The 25,135-nt window shown below is 37.9% G+C and overlaps 1 protein-coding gene across 3 annotated transcripts in view; it reads right to left on the bottom strand.

The window, feature by feature from the left end:
* MIGA1 (mitoguardin 1) overlaps positions 1 to 25,135 on the bottom strand; it is a 79,241-nt gene that overhangs the window by 4,871 nt on the left and 49,235 nt on the right. For all 3 annotated transcript variants that reach the window (XM_055401323.2, XM_088835405.1, XM_088835404.1), the window contains exons 8-15: positions 23,554 to 23,651; positions 9,475 to 9,593; positions 9,156 to 9,228; positions 8,382 to 8,468; positions 6,468 to 6,566; positions 4,907 to 5,041; positions 3,536 to 3,589; positions 826 to 942 (exon numbers count right to left, since the gene is read on the bottom strand). In XM_055401323.2, the coding sequence (XP_055257298.1) occupies positions 826 to 942; positions 3,536 to 3,589; positions 4,907 to 5,041; positions 6,468 to 6,566; positions 8,382 to 8,468; positions 9,156 to 9,228; positions 9,475 to 9,593; positions 23,554 to 23,651 (782 nt within the window). The remainder of the gene's footprint in view (positions 1 to 825; positions 943 to 3,535; positions 3,590 to 4,906; positions 5,042 to 6,467; positions 6,567 to 8,381; positions 8,469 to 9,155; positions 9,229 to 9,474; positions 9,594 to 23,553; positions 23,652 to 25,135) is intronic.

Here is a 25,135-nt window from a genome sequence, read left to right as displayed (position 1 = left end):
TTCGGAGAAGGCAATGGCAAGCCACTCCAGTACTCTTGCCTGGAAAATCCCATGGATGGAGGAGCCTGGTAGGCTGCAATCCGTGGGGTCGCTAAGGGTCAGACACGACTGAGCGACTTGGCTTTCACTTTTCACTTTCACACATTGGAGAAGGAAATGGCAACCCACTCCAGTGTTCTTGCCTGGAGAATCCCAGGGATGGGGGAGCCTGGTGGGCTTCCGTCTATGGGGTCACACAGAGTCGGATACGACTGAAGTGACTTAGCAGCAGCAGCAGCATGTTTACTTTTACTTGCTCCTTGAAACTCAGCCTAAATTCAGGACTATTAAATAGTGAGACTTTTATTGGCACTGTGCCAGGCAGAAAATTCTGCAACAAGATGCAATTTGTGTTTTGGTCAATTTTAATTGCTGACATTAGAATACAATTTTAAATTCCCACCTTCTTTCTTATAGCTAGGATTTTGTCATTCACATTACTTTGAACCAGAACTTATTTTTAAACTGCCGTATGTGCAATAAAATAGATATTATTTGTTTTACAAATTTCAAAAGTGTCAGGCATGAAGAATTATCTATAGCAACTTTTTAACACTGTAACACATATGAAAACCTGTATCCATTACAGAAGGAATTGACATGGTGAATGGAATTGTTGACTCTTCTCCAGGATAAAGCACAGATCTATATAAAACTGTTTCACTGGCAAGGGTGACTTTTATAACTTTATATTTAAACAACATCCTTTCTTCTACAAAAGCAAAATGAAACAATAAAACTTTTTTTCAATTTAGAAAAAAGAAATGATTCAATGACTGAACATACCTTGAAGAAGCAACATAAATCATAGAGAGAATTTCTAGGACCCAAAAAGCCCCAGGCTAGGACAGGGCTGATCTGCTCACAAATGGCATAAAAATGGGCAAAAAATCCATCTGGGATCTGTTGCAAAGTAAAGGAGAATCAAATTATTTTTGCCTTCCTGAATTTGCTTGCTAGCCATCATATGACCAGCTCTTTTTGAGGACAGACCAAGGGTCAATGATAAGCCAGTCTAATAAACTTACAGGTAACAATTAGGAGTCACAGAATGCTTTAGGAACATTTTATAATCTATCCAACAATTTCAATGTGCTGAAAACATTACTTCTTAAAGGCATTTTCACCTCATAAAAAAGAAATCATAGTGCTGTAACCAAGCAATAACAACAATGCTACAAACGTTCCTTAGCAGTACAATTTTCAGGATTAATGAGACTACCATGGTTTTAGCTAGTTCAGTAGAATTGAAGAACTTCTACTCACTTACTTAGATTATCCAAAAAAGACTAAAATAAAGTTTACATTGATTAACCACAAAAATATGCTTACTAGGATTTTTAACTTTCAGTTAAAGAACAGGTATTATTGAAGCATTTAATTATGTAATGCACCTTCTTGTGAAATAGTAATATATACAGCTGTGATGTAGGAAACTCTCTAAGTTTATTAATAACTTTCTAAATTTCCCATGTTAAATAAATAGCATCCTGTGAGATTTATCATAGCATCTACTGGGCATAAGTATGCCTTAAGGTTCTATCTCTTGGAGAAGTTATTTTCTCTTTTATAGGCTCCAAGGCATTGATCAAACCTCAATTTAAAAATATAGCAGCAGTTGCCATTTAATGAGTACCTATTATATTCCAGATAATAGGCTAAGTTCTACTTAATTTAATAAAATGTTCCTGAAAAAGTAGGTCATGTTATTAACATCATTATCACACATAAAAAGTGAGACTTCAGAGGGGTTATAAAAACCTATCCTAACTCACAAATAAGTAAAGGCCAAAAGGTTTTCATGGATACACTGACAATAGTCTAAGAGATGTCCTGAATATATTAAAATTCTAAATCCTATATTTATATTAACTATATATGTTAACTATACTAGGAATTCAGACAGGTAAGAAGTTAGCACAGGCACCAGGGATTAATGTAAGCTGAACTCAACAGTAGGTAAGAATTATTTAAGTACAGAGGATAGAGTATGGCATTCCAGGTATAGGAAATAGTTCCCCAAGAGGTGAAATACATAGCTATCTGTGGGTACACGAAGAACAGTAGTCCAAGGCACAAGATTTATATTAAGAAGAAATAAGGTTAAGTATAATAATAATAACAACATATTATTAATAATATTCTATAACAATCGTTATTATTATCGATACTACTATTTATTAAACTTTTATATATTTACTTTTTTTTTACATATTTACTCTTTTAAGTTTTATGTTTTACCTCATTTCATCTTTACAGCAGCTTTATGAGGCAAGTATTAATTCCATTTTGCAAGTAGGAAAACTGAAGGTCAGCTGACAGTAACTTACCTATGATCATACCAGTGAATATGAAAATCAAACCCAAGTCTACAAGTCTGTTCCCCAGCCCTAAACCAGTGGTTCTCAAACATTAGAGTTTCTAACCATCTTTGGGGGACCTTGTTTAAAATACAGGGTCTTTGGAATCATTTTCTGTACAATTTTTTTTCTTCTTTTTGTTTTTTGGCTCTGCTGCCAAGTATGCAGGGTCCTAGTCCCTGGACCAGGGGTCGAACCTGCACCCCCTGCAGTGGAAGTATGGAGTCTTAACCATGAGACTGCAAGGGAAGTCCCTCATTTTTTATACAATTTTTAAAGGTTACATTATACTTACAGTTATTACAAAATATTAGCTATATTTCCCCATGTTTTACAATACATCCCTGTTCAACATCTTTTAAACAAGAATTATTCAAATATATGGTCTCCAGAACTATTTGTAACAAGCACCCTTCTGCAGACACTGTGAGGACTATGCTCAAAAACACTGCCCTCAGAAATACTATCTCAAAGTTATAAGGCTCAGGCTTAGAAATATGGACATGATAAAATACTATAGGTCATTGGGAAGTAATAAAAAAATAATAATGATAACCAACACTTGCATGATGCACTATGCCAAGCTACTCTAAGCACTTTGATCCTAACAAAAAAACCCACAAGGTAGATACTATGCTCTTCTTTAGAGATGAGGAAACTAAGACATAGGAAGGTTAAGACTTGCCCCAGGTCATGACTGACAAGTGGCATTTGGAACCAGTCTCACTCCAGAGTCCATCCTTTACCAAAGGAGTGTGTGGCGAGAGCAGCGTGTGGAGGGTGAGATAGGCTGGAAGGTGTGCAGTGTGGGCACAGGATATAAACTTTGAGGTGAATTTTTGGTGTTAAAGCAGCTTTAAGAATCAATCATCATTTCTCAATTGGATTACACAAAATAACATCCACTATGTTAAACAATTTTTTAAATCTTAGAATATCATTAAGTGAAAAAACAAAAAAGCAAAAACTCTGTTCCCTACTTCAAAAACAGAGAACCCAACCCAGTGCCAAAAGATCATTCATCGAGCTTGAAGGACAGGGCTTATGAGCTGCCATTCCCAGCAGAAAACTGACTCAGATGTTTCTTCAACAGGAGCGTCAAATTACGAAGAAATCCAAGACATGATGAGTTTTACCTTCATCTGTTGCCTTTTCTGTTTCAACACTGACCAACAACTTGAAGCCACAGCCTAAATATATACAAAGGAGAAAAGGCAAGATTTAAATTAATAATTATATAAACTTTCCATTTAAAAAAGAGTGACTTTTATTAGAAATTCAAAGCTAAAAGCTCTAAAATGTTTAAAATATTAACTAAAAAGAACTAGCTCATGTTCTTTCTATTGTTTGTAAATATTAATGAAAAGGTATTTATAAATTTTAAAATTAAATTCAAAGCCACTGACAGAGAAAGGCTGAACTCTGGTGCCAAGGAACTCAGTAATTAAATTCAAGTAATATTTTTTCCTCAAGAATTGTAGTAGTGCTGGAAATAGTTATGAGTTGAGCCAAAAGTTTTATTCAAATAAAGAACTAAGAGACATCCATAATAACAGGAACTAAAACACCCAAGTGGATTCTGAAGAAATCTGACCCTACAGTGGCATGACCCAACTTCGATCAAGGTCACTGTCCCAAAGCAGTTACAGAAATGGAGACCATCCACCTTTTATGGTTAAAACATACTTTGAGGGAAAAGTGGATTTATGAAAAATGCTTTAAAATGTGGTATCAGGCATTTCCAAAATAACTGTGAAATACCCAATTGAAACTTTTTTTAAAGTTTTTTAAAGATTCAAACTTTCATTAATTCTACCGACTTCAAGGTACACATTTCAGCCCAACAAAAAAAATGTTAAATAGAAATCTGAGTACAAAAAAACAACAGAAACTGAAAATATTCAAAGCATACAATACAGTTTAAACCATTTTATTTTTGAACATGCTTACTTTTTTCTACCTTACTGGGGGGGGGTGGCGTGGTTTGCAAGTCCATGCCTTGGGTTCTTCATTCCCTGATCAAGGATTGAACCTGGGCCTTCTGGCACTGAGAGTGTGGAATCCGAACCACTGGACCACCAGGGAATTCCCTTCTACCTGAATTTTTTATAGTACTTGGGAACAAGAAACTCTGTATTTTCCTCCAAAAATATATATATATCATCTTTTCACTGAAACTGCTATATTTCTGTTTAGTCATAGAGTCATTTCGGTTACAATTTTTTGTTAGGCCTGACCTAGTTTGAAACCCAAGTGTTTTTTGAGATCTAAAGAAATACTGGGTCCAAAGTCAAGGCAGGGACTGACAGAAGAGCCAAAAGGAAAATGTCACTTTCATATGTTATATATCATACACATCTGATCCTGATATCAAACGATGAGCTCAGTTTCCATAATAGTCGTTCTACAGGCAGACATATATTTATATCTATTAATCTTATTCATATGCTCAGTTCTGACTACTTTTCATCAAATTTAAATGTTGAGAAAGGTAAAGCATCACTTACAGTTTCTTTGAAGGAGGAGTTCAGCCAGCGATTATTTACTACATTCTGTATGGATGTAGGTGGGTTTTCTAAATCTTCAAAGGAATCCATTAATATAAAATCCAAAACAACATCATAAAAGTTTAGATTTTTTACCTGTATTAAATTGAGTTAAAACAGAAATTATTATTACAGAGAGCTGAAATAAAGTCTTGAGTGAGGGCTTCATATATGACAACAGCAGCACGTTTTTAGTTGAATCAGGTGAAAAGAGGAGAGAGAACACTGAAAACAACTCACAACCAAAAACTGTAATTCACATGTCAGCTGTTCCTTCCTAGATCCCATCAAGTGAAATTAATCTCTCCCTCCACTCTATTCTAGGAGTCCTTTGTCCGTGCTTTTGTTATGGTATCTACAGGCTCTTTCTGCTCTGTCATTTTTGTGAAGGTCACTCAGTCGTGTCCGACTCTTTGCGATTCCATGGACTATATAGTCCATGGAATTCTCCAGGCCTGAATACTGGAGTGGGTAGCCTTTCCCTTCTCGAGGCGATCTTCCCAACCCAGGGATTGAACCCAGGTCTCCCGCATTGCAGGCATACTGTTTATCAGCTGAGCCACAGGGGAAGCCTGTCGTTTAGTTACTGGTAGATCTGCCTGTCTTCTCCACCACATTATGAATCTCTTACTCTTTCATTCAGCAGACTGAATTGCGCTACATGCTATACCACGTGTGAACGAGATACTGAGAGGTTCTTAACGGAGTGAAGGAACGCCAGAGAAAGACAGACTGTGAAGACTGTGCCTCTGTGTCTCTGCATCTACGGTTTTCTCTGCCAAGAAAGCCTTCCAGCCCCTTGCAAACTCATTCTTTAAGCTTCCATTACAACAAAATATTCCAGGCTCATCACATGCTTTTTGTATTCTAGTGCTGAAATCAGCCAAATTTCCAAGGGGTCCTAGTTCCTTTTAGTGGAGAGTGCGACTTAGAAGCTAAGATCTGTGTGTTAGGGATAATTTCCTTTGAGGTGTTCTTGCTCCCAGACCCTCTCTGTGAATAGAGTAAGTTTATGTGTTTATGTATATGCAAACCTTCCTATTTATTTCTCTATTTAGTAAACTATGAATTCACACTAATAGCTCCAATTCAACCCAGCTTTTTATACCTCACTTCTCTATCATGAGAAATCTCACTCTGATTATTCTCAATATATGTATTATTGTTTGATCCTGTATATGTAGCCAATCTCCCATCTCCCCTGAGCTGCCACTGTCCTATCTGAAACCACCCTTACACAGGTTACCACTACCACTCTGCTAAAGCCTCTGCTCATTGAGTTTTGGAAGGAAGGAAAAAGTGCGAGAGGGAGCAAAGGGCTTATTAAAAAATACACTATTTTCAATTGTTGCCCCAATGTATGAAGACTGTGGTTGCTATTGTTTATGACTGTATCATAATCACCATCACAAAATTGGTTTTAAGTCATTTAACAAGGACAAGGAAACAGTGGCCTCAAATTATGTAAATATTATGTATAAATAATGAAAGGGGATAAATATTATAAAAAAATCTGACTTACTCCTCTAGCAGCAAGTTCCATTTCAGTATTATCCCAGTGATCGGTCTGCTCTAAAAAATAGATCATTTCATCAAAAACATCTTCAAACTTCTTTGGATTCTGCAGAAGAAAACACACTTTAATCCTAATCTCAACTTTATAACAGTGCTCAAACCCTCAAAGTAAATATACTCTTCAAGTAAGTTTGTAAGATCTTCATTCTATTAGGTAACAATTAAAACACAATTTCAAAGTATGCCATATTCATTTGGTTTATTTTGTTAGTCCAACATTTTGCAGAAGTCAAGACTAAGAACGTAAGTAAAATGTCATAAGCAAATGCTTACTACTCAAATATATGTGCTTATTTAGGTTAGTCCTTAAGATGAAAACTTGGTTATAGAAGATACTATGTGATGTTTTTGATAGAGTTCTATTCCTTTTGAAGGAACTCTAGTTCAAATCATACTCTAATTCAAATAAATGGGTTTATCAGCTTTGGGAAGGCCAAGAAAACAACATAAGATTTATATTGGGTTTACTGTCTTTATGCCTGCAATAAGGGAGACCTGGGTTCGATCCCTGGGTCAGAAAGATCCTCTGGAGAAGGACACGACAACCCACTCCAGTATTCTTGCCTGGAGAATTCCATGGACAGAGGAGCCTAGCAGGCTCCAGTCCGTGGGGTCACAAAGATTCACACACGACTGAGCAATCAACACATTTCACTCTTTCTAGTGGTGGCAATTTGATAGGCAGAACACGCTACTGTGTTTTATTACTATTTTTTAAATCTTTTGGCCACGTAGCATGTGGGGTCTTAAGTTCCCTGACCAGATATGGAACCTACACCCCCTGCACTGGAATCTCAGTCTTAACCAGTGGACTGTAAGGGAAGTCCTATTTGCTATTTTAATCTGAATTTATTTGACTATAATACTATGGAACTTTTTCATATAATTATTAAATATTTTGTTTCTTTTGTTTTTTTAAAAAAAGATTTACATTGGAAATTATAAGTAGTTAATATGATCCTAAATTTCCCTGGTGGCTCAGTGGTAAAGAATCTGCCTGCCAATGCAGGAGATGTGGGTTCAATCCATGGGTCAGAAGATCCCCAGAAAATGGAATGGCAACCCACTCCAGTATTTTTGCCTGGGAAATCCCATGGACAGAGGAGTCTGTCAGGCTACAGTATCCTGTAGATTCAGACACGACTTAGCAACTAAACTGCAAATTTATGTTTCACTTTTAAAATATGTTTTCCTATTTATCATTTATTTAATCATCATAAGAGCTCTGAAATAGGGTACCATAAATATAATCCTATTATACAAATGAGGGAACTGAGGTTCAAAGGGATTGTGTTTGAAAGCCAGGTGTTCAAATGGTTCAGGCAAAGTCTGTTTGAGGTTTCTTTTTCTCATCATCTGGACACATCCTGCATAAATGAAAAGTGCTTCCTTACAGTATTAATGAAATTCTTGCCATTGCATCTACCTCATTTAGACCCATGAAGATGAGCAAGAGTGAGAGGCAGTTCAGTTTGTATTTCCAGATTTCTGAGATCTACACTATTTCCTAGGACCTTCTTACTGAACAGGATTGAGGGAGGCATAAGAAAAGAGGTTATCAGAAATAATAATAGTGGTGGCCGTATAGCTGATCTAATGATAATTCTTACCATAACAATAATAGATTTTTTTATGGGAAACTGTGAATATATTCATCAACTTGCTCAAAACTGTATGAACTTTATACACAGAAAATAAATCAACCCAAGTAGAAATACTTTTGGGGTTATTTACTTTTAGTATGTGAATTTTTACAAATATCTACAAAAATATTTTCTTCTATTAAAGATTTAATGATTTTAATCATCAGTTCAATTGAAATAATAACAATAAAATAAACTTGCCAACAAAATAAGTTTACCTTTCGTGCTTTTACAATTAATGCTGATAAAATTTTTCTTCCACTCTCAGCAAGGAATATCCTGTTGGCCGTTTCTGAAAGAATTACCTGAAAAATATCCATCCCCAAAGAAAAAAGGAAACCTATAATTAATTTGAATGGATATCTGACTTTATAGCACATGTATGTACAAATAACCCTAATACAGTTAATACATCATATACAATACTATTTCAGCAGGTACACCACAGGAATAAAAAAGTCCTAATTAACTAAAATAAAAAGAACTCTTGAACAGAAAATTTTAAAAGATTAAAGGGAGATAAATCTGAATTTAAATCTGTTCAATTTAATATTAGAAAAATTCAAAATAATTACAAAACTCCAGAACAGAAAAATATAGAGAATTTTGTTGTTAAATGACCTTATTTTACCTTATGAAATTGATGATTTTACAACTGATTCAAGTGAAAAACATTCTAGAACAAATACTAATTGATAATAAGAAAAAGGACTTATATTTTTAAGCAGTTATTTGTACACACACATCTCTAGCATCAAAATATTGTATTCTGACAAATGTGATAGACCCAGGAAGTTACAGGGTAGGGTGACAAATGAAGACAAATGAAGGGAGAAAGCAGGGAGAAAAAATAAACTTAGTACATTTTATTTGCCATTGCGAATAAGGATGATAAAGAGCAAAGAGTTGTCCTGTTTATATTCAGCTGGACTCTATAGCATGAGGGTGGGGATGAGTGGCTGGATGAAGTCACTTAATGTTAAAAAAAATACCTGAAAAGCCTGTCGAATACAGTGAAGTTTGGCAAGAAAATCACTGTCTCCTAGGCACTCCAACATTTCAGTTCTAAGTAATAAACAGGGGAGACAACTGTTAAAGTGCATTTAAGATCAAGCCTACTATAAGTCTGGAATAAGGCTTAACCTCAGGACCTTAATAAAAAACACATGTCTTTTCAATACTGACAAAACACATAAAGAAATTGTTTTGAGCCTAAAAACATTTTCCCCCTATTCTCATAAATATTTAAACACGTATCGGACAAACATATCAACAGCATCTTAATATTTTTCATAAACATAAGCATGATACCTAAGCACTCTCGAGTAAATTTTTCCTTCTTCAACTAAACACATGGCCTCTTCGTAAAAAGGGCAGTGGCAAAGAGACTCCAGACTGTAGGTATGCCGTACTTCTTTGTGTTCTGCAAGCTAAGAATACAGTGTGTTAAAACAGACTACACTGATACAGGATGAAAAATGATAAAAAATAAAAAATAGGATCTTACTAATGTACTCAATCTGATTAAAATGTGAAAATAATTCAATAAGATTTTACAGCTAGTAAGATCTGAATTCGTTTTATTTCAAAATTCAGTTGTAAGGAGTAAAATTTTATAACAAGCTTAGTTTATTTTGAATCCAACTACTTAAATTCACAGAGCGTACAGAAAAGCAGTATTTCACAGCTCATCAACAATAATAATTGATGATGAAGCACTGGAAAAAAAAGAGAATTTTTTATCATCCAAAGAACGCTTTAAAGTATTATAACTCACGATTGTATATGAAGTAAACTTTCTACAAAAATACTGTAATAATCTCAACTTGGTGAATTCTAGGGAATTTTTTTCTTATATGTATCTTTGGTTAACATTTGTATAACTGAAAAATAGTCATGTACTCTGGCTAGCATAACAACTCTACAAATGGAACTCCAGCCTTCTGACAGTTCATTAAAAAATAACTGTAAACACTACAGAGTTGCCAGCTAAGCAGGAAAACTTCAGAGCAATTTTATTTTCCAATACCAGGTGATCCACTTAAATAGAATGCTGTAGGGGTTTTTGGTTTTTAAAAATAAAATATACTATACTTTATTGAGATATAATTCACATACTATAAAATTCACACATTTAAGTATCCAATTCAGTGGTTTTTAGTACATTCACTGGGTTATGCAATCAGCACCACTTTGCAATTTCAAAATATTTTTATACTATGCCAACAAGAAACCCTCTGCCTGTTAGCAGTCACTCCCCACCCCCACTTCTCTCCAGGCTCTGGGAACCAATAATTTTTCAGTGTCTGTAGAGTTTCCCACTCTGGAACGATATAGACAGATTCAAGTACATGCAGCATTTTGCACTCGGTTTCTTTCATGGAGCATCATGTTTCCAAGGTTCACCTATAAGGAAGCATATAACAGTACTCCATCCTTTTTTATGACTGAATTGTGTGAGTATATCACATTTTGTTTATTCTTTCCACAGCTGACAGACTTGTGGGTTTTTTTCCACTTTTTGACAGTCATGAATAAGACTGCTTTAAACATTAATGTACAAGTTTTTTTCAGTCCTGAATATTCATTGGAAGGACTGATCCTGAAGCTGAAACTCCAATACTTTGGCCACCTGATACGAAGAACCAATTCACTGGAAAAGACCCTGATGCTGGGAAAGATTGAAGGCAGGAGGAGAAGGGAACGGCAGAGGATGAGATGGTTGGATGGCATCACCAACCCAATGGACATGAGTTTGAGTAGGCTCCAGGAGTTGATGAGGGACAGGGAAGCCTGGCATGCTGCAATCCATGGGGTTGCAAAGAGTCGGACATGACTGAGCGACTGAACTGAGCAAGTTTTTTATGTTTTCAATTCCCTTGAGTATATAATTAAAAAATGGAAGTGTCAGATGGTAACTCTGTGTTTAACTTTTTGAGGAAACTGTTTTGCAAAGTGGCTGCACCATTTTCCATTCCCACTAGCAAATGTTTCCACACCTCTGTCAACAATTATTACTGTCCATCTTTTTTTATTATAGCCACCCTAGCGGGTGTGAAGTGGTTTAAATTTCTCTAATGACTAATGATGTGCAACATCTTTCATATCCTTATTGGCCCTTGTGTATCTTCTTTGGAAAAATATCTATTGAAATCCCTGGCCCATTTTTAAGTTAGGTTATTTGTCCATTTATTGTTGGGTTACAACAGTTCTTGATATATTCTGGATATAAGACCTTTATCAGCTAAATGGTTTACAAATATTTTCTCCCATTCTACTACCTTCTCACTTCCCTGTTGGTGTCCTTTAAAGCACAAAAGTTTCTACTTCTGATAAATGCCAATTAATTGCTTCTTTTTTTCTCTTGTCCACCTTAAGTTTTGTTTTGTACAGAACATGAAGGTTGGCCAGAGGTGAGAGGTTAGGCATTTCTAAGGTCTTCCCTGGACACATGCATAGCCCTGCACATGCTTGTGACCTTCTAGATTCTCAGGAATATGTTGGAGCTTTTCAAAGCTCCCTATAAACATCTCATTGCCCAATTTTTCCTTTAAGTTTTTTGTTCACCCTCGTACTAGCTCTGATGGTATTACCACTTCAAGCAGCTGCAGTGTTAATTCCTGCTGATATTTTTCAACAAAGACTCTAGGGATAGAAACTTCGTACATAGCAGGCTCTAAGTCTGGTCAAATAAAGACAAGTCCTTAGAACGGAGCTTTGCAAGGAGCTGCCATACAGGCCAAATGGTGACAATTCTCTAGTGATAGGACTTTTGGGAGGCTCCAAAGCCATTAAGTTTCTTCCAGTGGCTGCTGAGCCCTTGATTTTCACAGTCACCACAGTGGTGAACCTGTTGGTTTTCAAGACTCCTCTGGAGAGAGGGATGGAAAACGAACAAGTTAAGAATTTACAGTGTGGAGTTCCCTGGTGATCCCAGTGGTTGACAGTCCACCTGCCAACGCAAGGGACACAGGTTTGATCCCTGGTCCAAGAGAATTCCACATGCTAAAAGGCAGCTGACCCACAACTACTGTGCCTGAGCTCTAGAGCCAGTGAACTGCAACTACTGAGCCCATGGGCCACAACTACTGAAGCCTGCACACCCTAGAGCCTGTGATCTGCAACAAGTGAAGCCACCATAATGAGAGGCCCATGCACTGCAACCTCCCACTCACCGCAACTAGAGAAAGCCTCAGACAGCAACAAAGACTGAGTGAGCCAAAAATTTTTAACAGTTAAAAAAAAGATTTACAAAGTTCACTCTTCCCATGGAGATTCAGCCATTGTCCTTAAATAAATGCTCTCTGAATTTTTACAAGTGTTTAATTTTCAGAGTTCTGAAAATTTCTGACAATTTTTGCCAGAGTTTTCATTGCTTTTGTGGAGGAGATCTTTGGATGCTTTCATCCTACTATTTCAGAAGTGTTTCTCCATGCTGTAGTTCTAGCACTTCATTTCCACCCAGTGCTGTGCTAAATGCTGTGCAAAATACTCAATTATCTCACTTCTTTACAACCACTGATAAAGGAGGAAGACTTTTTTGAGAATCCTTGAACAGCAAGGAGATCAAACCAGTCAATCCTAAAGGAAATCAATCCTGAATATTCACTGGAAGGACTGATGTGAAACTGAAAATCCAATACTTTGGCCACCTGATGCGAAGAGCTGACTCATTTGAAAAGACCCTTATGCTGGGAAAGATTGAGGACAGGAGGAGAAGGGGACGACCGATGATGAGATGGTTGGATGGCATCATCGACTCAGTGGACTTGAGTTTGAGCAAACTTTGGGGGATGGTGAGGGACAGGGAAGCCTGGCGTGCTGCAGTTCATGGGGTCACAAAGAGCAGGACTGACTGAGCGACTGAACAACAACAAATTACTATCTACATTTCAGAGGTAAAGAATAGAGATTTGGATTAGCAGGAACTTGCCCCAACGCCCACTACTAAATGGCAGAACTTATAACCAGGCATTTATTCCAGAGCTTATATGTACTTTTAAATATCAAACGATATGTACTCTACTATCAGCCTTATCCAAAAATCCAAAGGAGTAGTTTAAGTGTCAGCATTATTTAGGATAGTGTAAATATATATATATATAAGGCAAATTTGGCCTTGGAGCACAGAATGAAGCAGGGCAAAGGCTAATAGAGTTTTGTCAAGAGAACGCACTGGTCATAGCAAACACCCTCTTCCAACAACACAAGAGAAGACTCTACACATGGACATCACCAGATGGTCAACACTGAAATCAGATTGATTATATTCTTTGCAGCCAAAGATGGAGAAGCTCTATACAGTTAGCCAAAACAAGACCAGGAGCTGACTGTGGCTCAGATCATGAACTCCTTATTGCCAAATTCAGACTGAAATTGAAGAAAGTAGGGAAAACCACTAGACCATTCAGATATGACCTAAATCAAATCCCTTATGACTATACAGTGGAAGTAAGAAAGAGATTTAAGGGACTAGATCTGATAGATAGAGTGCCTGATGAACTCTGGACAGAGGTTCGTGACATTGTACAGGAGACAGGGACCAAGACCATCCCCATGGAAAAGAAATGCAAAAAAGCAAAATGGCTGTCTGAGGAGGCCTTACAAATAGCTGTGAAAAGAAGAGAAGCAAAAAGCAAAGGAGGAAAGGAGAGATATAAGCATCTGAATGCAGAGTTCCAAAGAATAGCAAGGAGAGATAAGAAAGCCTTCCTCAGCGATCAATGCAAAGAAATAGAGGAAAACAACAGAATAGGAAAAACAAGAGATCTCTTCAAGAAAATTAGACATTCCAAGGGAACATTTCAGGCAAAGATGGGCTCGATAAAGGACAGAAATGGTATGGACCTAACAGAAGCAGAAGATATTAAGAAGAGGTGGCAAGAATACACAGAAGAACTGTACAAAAAAGATCTTCACTACCAGGATAGTCACGATAATGTGATCACTGACCTAGAGCCAGACATCTTGGAATGTGAAGTCAAGTGGGCCTTAGAAAGCATCACTACGAACAAAGCTAGTGGAAGTGATGGAATTCCAGTTGAGCTATTTCAAATTCTGAAAGATGATGCTGTGAAAGTGCTGCACTCAATATGCCAGCAAATTTGGAAAACTCAGCAGTGGCCACAGGACTGGAAAAGGTCAGTCTTCATTCCAATCCCAAAGAAAGGCAATGCCAAAGAATGCTCAAACTACTGCACAATTGCACTCATCTCACACGCTAGTAAAGTCATGCTCAAAATTCTCCAAGCCAGGCTTCAGCAATATGTGAACCGTGAACTCCCAAATGTTCAAGCAGGTTTTAGAAAAGGCAGAGGCACCAGAGATCAAATTGCCAACATCCGCTGGATCATGGAGAAAGCAAGAGAGTTCCAGAAAAATATCTATTTCTGCTTCATTGACTATGCCAAAGCCTTTGACTGTGTGGATCACAATAAACTGTGGAACATTCTGAAAGAGATGGGAATACCAGACCACCTGACCTGCCTCTTGAGAAACCTGTATGCAGGTCAGGAAGCAACAGTCAGAACTGTACATGAAACAACAGACTGGTTCCAAATAGGAAAAGGAGTACGTCAAGGCTGTATATTGTCACCTTGCTTATTTAACTTATATGCAGAGTACATCATGAGGAACGCTGGGCTGGAAGAAGCACAAGCTGGAATCGAGATTGCTGGGAGAAATATCAATAACCTCAGATATGCAGATGACACCACCCTTATGGCAGAAAGTGAAGAGGAACTCAAAAGCCTCTTGATGAAAGTGAAAGAGGAGAGTGAAAAGGTTGGCTTGAAGCTCAACATTCAGAAAACAAAGATCATGGCATCTGATCCCATCATGATCCCATCTACTTCATGGGAAATAGATGGAAAAACAGTGGAAACAGTGTCAGACTTTATTTTTTTGGGCTCCAAAATCACTGCAGATAGTGATTGCAGCCATGAAATTAAAAGACGCTTACTCCTTGGAAGGAAAGTTATGACCAACCTTGATAGTGTATTAAAAAGCAGAGACATTAGTTTGCCAACAAAGGTCCGTCTAGTCAAGGCTATGGTTTTTCCCGTGGTCATGTATGGATGTGAGAGTTGGACTGTGAAGAAAGCTGATCGCCGACGAATTGATGCTTTTGAACTGTGGTGTTGGAGAAGACTCTTGAGAGTCCCCTGGACTGCAAGGAGATCCAACCAGTCCATTCTAAAGGAGATCAGTCCTGGGTGTTCATTGGAAGGACTGATGCTAAAGCTGAAACTGCAATACTTTGGCCACCTCACGCACCGAGTTGACTCACTGGAAAAGACTCTGATCCTGGGAAAGGTTGGGGGCGGGAGGAGAAGGGGACGACCGAGAATGAAATGGCTGGATGGCATCACCGACTGTGGACATGAGTTTGAGAGAACTCCGGGAGTTGGTGATGAACAGGGAGGCCTGGCGTGCTGTGATTCACAGGGTAGCGGAGAGTCGGACACGACTGAGCGACTGAATTGAACTGAACTGAACTGAACTGAAATATATATATGTCTATTAGTCCAGAGGCAAAAAAAAAAGTAGACAGAAATGACAATATCTGACATTATATACTGTCGGCTTTAAGTAATATATCCCTTTATATTTTACAGAAAATAGATTATGCTAAAGGAAAAGTGTTTTTGAGGTTAGAAAGATAACAGTTTAAAAATTTAGAGTGGAAATTCTTTAGATAGTAAATAGTTTAAAGTTTTGTAACACTGTCAAAACAAATAGGATCTATATACACCTACCAGTAAAAAAAAATCCTACAGAGGAAACTAGGGCTCGAATTAAACTTGCTACATAAATACTTTATACTAATAAGAAGTGAACAAAACCAACAATAAGAGATTCCAGAGTCAAGTCTTGATTTATTAGTCTATCTTGTTTATTTGTTGGTTTGGCTGAGGTGACAGTGTAAATAAGTCTCTTAAAATAAGCTTGCAGCTGTGAAAATATATCACACTGAAAATGTGACACTAGCTAACATTATCATCAACTCTTCCTAAGAGACAATGACAACTCAGAATTTACTAATTTAAATCCTAAATTAGGATTGAATTTTTTTTAAGCAAATCACTAAATGATGGCTTAAATCCTCATTTTAGAATATATCTTATAGTAAGATTTTTTTAGACAAAATTCCTAAAAACTTTAAAAGGTTGCAGAAAAAGGTTAACATTTTACTAGAGCTGAGGTGTTACTTCAGAAGCGGAAGTCAGTAACACAGTTTAATCCCCACATATGGAAACGTGTAATTCACCATGAAAAAGGGTTCTTTTATTTGTGAGCTGAAACTTGAAATGCCCTTCGTTTCTAAGTTATTTAAGATCTCAAATTACTCCCCCATGCCTTCCAAGAGATGCAAGAGAGACTGGGCCTTATCTTCTTTGGCAAGCAATGACTTTGTTGAATGTGAAGTAATATTTTTAAAAGCCTCTGAACAACCATGAAAGAAATGTCCAAAGTCCCAAAACTATTATAAGTTGGATCATAAAATAGGCTAAGTTCAATATTAATATAGACTATTTTTAACATTTACATTGTCCTTTCAAAATAACCACCTAAAATTATAAATAGGACTTATAGTTAAAGAAAGCAGGATGACTATATACCCTATCTCACTAATAAAAAAGAAAAAAAAAGGAAATAAACTTACAATAACTGCCTTCTAAAATGGCACTCGTGAGACTTCCCTGGTGGTCCAGTGGTTAAGAATCTGCCTTCTAATGCAGGGGACACGGGTTTGATCCCCGGTTGCGGAACTAGGATCCCCATGCTGTGGGGCAACCAAGTCTGAGTACCATGTACATATGACCACAATGAAAGATCCTGCATGCTGCAACTAAGATCCAATGCAGCCAAATAAATAAACAGTTTTTAATTATAAAATAAAAGATAAAATGCCACTCATGATCATTCTCTCTTCCTGGTACTTCATACCACATCTCATGTTGAAGAGGGCTAACCTGGGTAACCAATAACAGACAGAAATAATGGCGTGTGATTTCTGAGGCTGGATCAAAACAATCACTGCTTCTGTCTCACTCTCTCTTGTGGAAGCTAGCTGCCATGTCATGAAAAGGCTCAAGCAGTACTATTGAAAAGTCCATGAAACCATAAAAACATAGGTTTCCTACCAAAAGGTAGCACCAACATGCCATTTATGTAAGTGATCTTAGGGCAGATTCTCCAGCTCGTCAATCTTCAGGTGACTACAGCCCCAGCCAACATACTTGACTACAGCGTACAAAAGACCTCAAGTCAAAACCACCCAGATAAACCATTTCCACATTCTTATTCCTCAGAACAAGATAATAAATGTTTGCTATCATTGTTGTTGTTGAATGGAAAATAACTGGGGGAGTGGGCAGGTGTCCAGTCTCAGGATTTTTGGAATCACTTCTTGGCACTGGCAATCTTGGTGACCTTGAGCATGCTGAACTCACAAAATCTTGCTCAGGGGGCAGCCTTACCCATTGTGACAATGTCACCAATCTGGATGCCCCTGAAGTAGAGCAACAGGTGAATGGACATGTTTTTATGTATTTTTGGATATAACAGAGGTGTCTCAGGGGATGAAAATGGTCCTCTGCATCTTCATCTTAGTCACCACACCAGACAGGATCTGCCCTCAGATGGAGATATTACCAGTAAAGGGACATTTCTTGTCAATGTAGGGCCCCCAGTGGCCGTCTGGGTGCCTAGAAGCCCAGACCAACATTCTTGTATTGTGAGAGCCTCTCCTTCAAGCAGGACCCTCTTTCTATTTTGAAAAATGGTGTCTGCTGCCTTTGGTAGGCATGCTCAGGCCAGGAGTCATTCCTTATCTAATATATGTGACTTTAGAATTAAATACCAAAACAACGGGTCCTTCTGATTAGTGCTTAGGACGTAGTTCTCACAGGACTAACCCTAAGGCCCATGACCTCTAGAAAACTACCCCATAAGCCTTGGATTTTAAGAAGGAGACTCCTAAAATGCTGAGCCTCTATTAAACCCCGACTGTGGAACCCCCAGGATATATAGAAGGCTCTAATATAGACTAACAAAAAGACACATGCCCCCTACCTGATTTAATCCCTAGGAAACTGAGGACTCTGGCAATTAACCTCTGAACTGGAGCACATGGTCCCACCCTTTAAGACACATTTCTGAGGCCTGGGACAGACCTACAGTCTTGGCACCAGCCCCCAGTCCACATCTGGATTTTATTGGTTTTAGGACAATAAATTTTGGGTAGTTTATTACATAGCAACAAGTTACTAATATAATAGTGGAGAGATACACAGACTTCCAAAAACTGGAAAGCAAATGGAAGTGTGTTGACAGATGAAAGAGATGAGGAAGCCATAGTCCAGAATAAGTTCAAGAGAGTGAGTGAGTGAGTGAAAGTTGCTCAGTTGTGTCCAACTCTTTGCGACCCCATGGACTATGCAGTCCATGGAATTCTCCAGGCCAGAATACTGGAGTGGGCAGCTTTTCCCTTCTCCAGGGGATCTTCCCAACCCAGGGATCAAACCCAGGTCTCCCACATTGCAAGTGGATTCTTTACCAGCTGAGCCACAAGGGAAGCCCAAGTTCAAGAGAGGATATAGTCAAAGGCAAGCCACTCCAGTACTCTTGCCTAGAAAATCCCATGGATGGAGGAGCCTGGTAGGCTGCAGTCCGTGGGGTCGCTAAGGGTTGGACACGACTGAGCGACTTCACTTTCACACATTGGAGAAGGAAATGGCAACCCACTCCAGTGTTCTTGCCTGGAGAATCCCAGGGACGGGGGAGCCTGGTGGGCTTCCATCTATGGGGCCACACAGAGTCGGACACGACTGACATGACTTAGCAGCAGCATAGTCAAAGAGGAGCACCAGGTCCACAGTGAGAGGTCTGAGGGCAGGACTGAAGAAAAGGGGCTGAAAATGGGAGTTTAAATGAAGTCTTGTGTCCAAATAACTGTAGCTGTCCTATATCTTATTCTACTTTCTGCCACGGAATAGAAAGGCAGCTTACAGGAAAACAAATTTGCAACCAGAGAACATTTCTTTTTAAAAATTACTTGAACAGGAATTCCCTGGCGGTCCAGTGGTTGGGACTCCGTGTTTTCACTGCCGAGAGTCAGGGAACTAAGATCCCACAAGCCAGGTGCCATGGCCAAAAAACAAAACACATTACTTGAACCACCTGTGGAAAGTAAGTCTGCCAAGGTGAGAGATGGATCTGCCAGAGTAAAGCCCTTTCCATTCTGTATACAGGTGTGCCCTGATGATTGGGCTATTTCCAGACCATTCATCCTAAAGAAATGCCTGCCAATCAACAACCTCAAAGAAATCAGCTGAGCCCAGTTATCCTTCCCTGTTCGCCTCTTCCAGAAGAAACAAACATAAAACAAGGTTGTTATCCCACACAATCTACTTGAGAAAATCAATCCAGTTACCAATTAAGCTTTCAAATTTGAAAACCATCAGTACAAAAATGAAAGCTCAGGATAAACAGACAAAATTGACCCCAGAGGAAATAAGATAATTCTGGGTTGCTATAAACAAGAGCTATCAAGTCAGAGAAGTACAGCAAAAGCTTTCCAAGTTTCCTTTTAGAATATGACTAGAGGTATCTGAATTATAAGAAATAAAACTTTCTCTTTAAAGAGCACCCCAGGGACTTCTCTGGTGGTCCAGTGGTTAAGAATGTGCTGTGCAATGCAGAGGACACGGGTTCAATCCCTGGTCTGGGAACTAAGATCCTACCTACTACTGAAGAACAACTGTGCTTGTGTGCCACAGTTACTAAGCCCCTGCATGCACTGAAAGATCCCACATGCTGCAACTAAGACCTGACACAGCTTAATAAATAAATAAATTTTAAAATTTTAATATAAATACAATTTATATATTAAATATTTTTTTATCGGGGGCTAATTATTTTATATATTAAATTTATATACAGACACACAATGGTAATTGTGGTAATTCTAAGAAAAACTAAATTTACAGCTAAAAAATATTGTTGCTGTTGTTTAGTCATTATGTCCCACTCTTTGCAATCCCATGGACTGCAGCCCTCCAAGCTCCTCTGTCCATGGGATTTCCCAGGCAAGAATACTAGAGTGGGTTGCCATTTCCTTCTCCAAGGGACCTTCCTGAACTAGGGATCAAACCAGCATCTCCTGCTTGGCAGGCATGCTCTTCTACCACTGAGCCACCTGGGAAGCCCTTTGCAGTTTTAGTTTCTACCTATTAAATGACAACGGAGGACAAGATGGTTGGATGGCATCACCAACTCGATGGACATGAGTTTGAGCAAGCTCCAGGAGTTGGTGAAGGACAGGGAGGCCTGGTGTGCTGCAGCCCATGGGGTCGCAAAGAGCCGGCCACGACTGAGTAAACAACAACAACAATTAAATGACAATCTCTTTAACAGACAGTAAAGTCAGGAGAGCAGTCAAGGCACTGGCACCCTAACATTAAAAAGACTTTTCAGAACTTGAAAATTATGCCAAGTAAAAGAACATCAAACGCAAAAGATCACATATTGCACGATTCTATTAGTATGAAGTGTCTAGGATAGGCAAATCCACAAAGATAGAAAGTACAGCCTAGGACAGTGGGGTAGGAGAGAAAAAGAAATGATTACCAATAGGTAGGAGTTTCTTCTGAGGTGATAAAAATGTACTGGAATTACAAAGTTTGCACAACTCTGTGAATATACTAAAACCACTCAACTGTACAGTTTAAAAGAGTGAACTTTTATAGTACATGAATTATATCTCAATAAAGGTATTAGTTTAAAAAAAAAGAAAGACTTTTCAGAGAAAAAAGGCTCTGGTTCCAAACCATTGTCTGGTAAAGCTTATACAGGAGAATCTTGTTAATCACTTTCAAAAATGACTGACCAACCTTAGAGAAAAGTCTATGCCAGGACTTGCTTTAATCTAAATATTTAGGCAAAAACTGTTTCTGATAATTCTGAATTAAAGCTTTCAAATTATCACAAATTGTTTAAACTTCCCAAGGATTTCTGGTCTTATTTTCTTAACAACTTTCTTCATTAAACAATTTTTTTTTTCTGCTAAGTTCTTGGCATACAGTAAGTGCAATTAAAAATAATTTAACAAACATTTCTTAAAAAGGAATTTATCTTGGAACATTCACATTCTGAGATCATACATTTATACTTAGATGCATTCCTAGGAGGTTTCGCCGATAGTGAGCGCTTCCTGTGGTATTCATGCATTTTGTTTCCATAATTTATCAAACCTTTGTAGCTTAAACCACATGATTCAGCATCCTACTTCTGCGTATGTAACAAAAGGAAATGAAATCACTATCTTGAGATATCTGCACTCTCATGTTCATTGAAATATTATTCACAATAGTCAAGAAATGGAAACAACTCAAGTGTACATCAATTGATGAATGGATAAAGAAGATGTGGCATACATACATGTATGTATAGTCAATCAAAATTATTCATCCATGAGAAAGAAATCTTGCCACTTGTGACAATATGTATGGGGCAGGATCTTGAAGGCATTACGTTAAGTGCAATAAGACAGAGAAGGACAAATACAGTTCATCCTTGAACAATGTGGGGGTTAGAGGAATTGACCCCGTCTGTGGTTGAAATAGTCATCCCCCCATTCCCTTTTTCAGGACCTGCCTCAGATACCAAAGTCTTCAGATGTTCAAGTCCCATAGTTGGCACTTAGTATTTACAGTTTCACATCCTTGGATTCAACCAGCTGCAGATGATGCAGTATGTATTTATTGAAAAAAAAATCCATGTATAAGTGCATCTACACAGTTCAAACGTATGCAGCGCCAAGGTCAACTGTACTGTATGGTATCACATAATTTTGATCTAAAAAAGCCAAACTCATAGAAACAGAGGATCAGAATGGTGGTTACCAGGAGCAGGATGTAGAAAAAATTAGGGAGATGCTGATCAAAGGGTACAAACTACCAGTTAGAAGATGAATAAGTTCCAGGGATGTAATGTACAGCATCGTGACTCTAGTTAACAGTACTGTATCATATGCTTGGAAGCTGCTAAAAGAGCAAATCTTCATACCACAAAGAAAAAAAAGTAATCATGTGAGGTGCTGGAGGTGATAACTAGCCTTATTGTGGTAATTATTCCAAATATATGTTTCAAATCATTGCTTTGTACAGCTTGAGCTTCATGTTATAAGTCAACTGTATCTCAACAAAGCTGGGGGGAGAAGAAAGAAAGATAACCCTGTCTATAACAATCCATAAAAAGCAGAGGAAATAGCTACTTCATAAAATGAGTAGATATATTTTGTGTGTTGCAAACTTACAAGTATAAAAATATAAGGAAAACTGTGAACTCAGGAGATGATACTCTAAGGAATAGCTAAAATACACATATACAGAAAAATCTTGAGAGGCTGAAAGATTATGGTCTGTACAGCTTTAAAGAAGGCAGAATCAAAGTTTAGGGAAAAGGGTGTTGGAATACCTAAGCTTTCCACACTAGAGCTTGAATCCACACATCAATAACAGATGTGTGATACTATTTATATGAAAAAGGACAGCAGTAATATCTAAGAATCTACCATAAAAATGAAACAATTCTAAGATAAAATTGGCCATATGTAATTTTTAAAACTGTCTCAAGTAGAAAAGATTATAAACAGATGACCACTTTGCAACCTTCTCTTTGGATAAAAAATTTAAGTCTCAGCATAAAACAAATTACCCATAAATCCATAATTTAGTGATCACCACTGCTTACACATTAGTATATTTATATTTAGCCTTTTTTCCCTCAGCCTAAATACTCACATAATACACCACATACAGGTTTTACTTCATTACAAAATTACAAGCACACAGTCTCTATACTCATTTCACTTATGTTCCCGTGTCATTAAAAACACTGGAAGCGTGTTTATGGCACTATAATATTTCAAATTGTGGATATTCCATAATTTGGCATTACACTGTTTTCAGTTTTTCATTATTATTAAAAATTCTACTGTGAATAGTTTTTATATATAAATCTTTGAATCTCATTTCTTTGGGAAAAAAATCTAGAAACATGATTTCTCAGCTAAACAATCTGAATAATTTTAAGATTCTTAAGGTGAATTGCTTTCCACTAACACATTGATATGCCTCATTCATAACCCACAGTCTGTGAAAGTGTTCACTTAAAGTCTATGTTTATATGTCCACCTCTCTAAAGAGACTCTAAACTCCTGTGGGAACTTATGTTCATGGTACATTCATCTTTGTATCCTGGTATCTACCACAGAGTTAATACTAAATAAATGGCTACTGAACTGAGTTACAGCACAAATGGCAAAACAGTAATGTCCAGCTGAAAAAGAATAAGAAATCCTCATTAGGAACATCCATGTCCTACCTCTGCTGCTGAAGCAAAAGAATCGGTTGACGCGACGCTGAAGGTGTCTCTCAGGCCTAAGTCATCCGCCCCTTTCGTGGTGATATCTGTATCCTTATCTGAAAAGAAAAGGCAAAAAGTTCAGAAGTTGACATTCCTTGTCATTGCCATATTTCATATTCTATTGTTGACTTTCTCTGTTCTTTGTTTAAACTTCAGTCTTTATTAGAATTCTGGAATCTAAAAGAAAACAATACAAACTGATGGGATACACTCTAAGAAGACTCTCACAGTGCTTCAAACTTGAGGCTGAATACAACCAAGCGGAGAAGAAAGTACTGCACAGTAGATAGGAGACACTTTATTTTTAAAAGAGATGAAACTATTTCGGGCTTTTAAAGCTTTTGAGTAAATAATAAATTGGTATATAATAACTGGAGTTGATTATCTACCAAGCATGGTAAATCACAGGTAGTCTGAAACACAGCAATTTAAGTTGCAAGTGGCCATACCCAAATTGAGATAACTGGCAGGTTCATTTACATTAAATGAGTTATCAGCATAAAATGTTATCTGGCTAGTCACCTGTGATAAACCAATCAATTAAAATAATTCAGAGAAGGCAATGGCCACCCACTCCAGTACTCTGGCCTGGAAAATCCCATGGGCGGAGGAGCCTGGTAGGCTGCAGTTCATGGGGTCGCTAAGAGTCGGACACCACTGAGCGACTTCACTTTCACTTTTCACTTTCATGCATCGGAGAAGGAAATGGCAACCACTCCAGTGTTCTTGCCTGGAGAATCCCAGGGACGGGGGAGCCTGGTGGGCTGCCATCTATGGGGTCGCACAGAGCCAGACACGACTAAAGCGACTTAGCAACAGGAAGATTTTAGTCTTTAGGGTCTACTTTAAAACACTGAAAGGCCTAAAGTGATCAGGGTAGCTTGCTGATGTTGATTCTGCTTACTTGAGGGTCAAATATAACTGCCCTCATGATTTTATTTTTATTTATTTATTTATTGGCCACAGCACAGAGACTTATGGGTCTTAGTTCCCCAACCAGGGGTTGAATCTGGGCCCTTGGCAGTGAGAGCACAGGGTCCTAACCACCGGACTGCCAGGGAATTCCCCACAATGATTTCAAAGGATTGAAAAAGCTTAAAGGCATTTCTAAATGATTAATTTGACCATACCAAGACAGGCTACCTATTGCCAACACCTAGCATCCTGAATGTGAATGTCAGCATCTTCACATACTATCATCCGGAATCTTAACTGTCGATGTTATACTTTCATTGGTACAGCCACTATGGAGAACAGTACATAAATTCCTTTAAAAACTAAAAACAGAACTACCATATAATCCTGCAATACCTCTCCTGGGCATACACATCCAGAGAAAAACATGGTCTGAAAGGATACATGAACCCCAATGTTCAACGCAGCACTGCTTATAATAACCAAGACAAGGAAGCAACCTCAATTGTCCACTGGCAGAGTAATGGATAAAGAAGATGTAGTACATATATACAATAGAATATTACTCAGCCATTATAAAGAACGAGATAATGCCATTTGCAGCATCACGGATGGACCTAGAGAT

This window comes from Moschus berezovskii, chromosome 4 (assembly GCF_049115385.1).
Source record: "Moschus berezovskii isolate FMDL1 chromosome 4, NW_MosBer_1.0, whole genome shotgun sequence".
NCBI lineage: Eukaryota > Metazoa > Chordata > Mammalia > Artiodactyla > Moschidae > Moschus > Moschus berezovskii.
The sequence above is the reverse complement of the archived record's forward strand: the minus strand, read 5'-3'. Positions and strand labels throughout refer to the sequence as shown.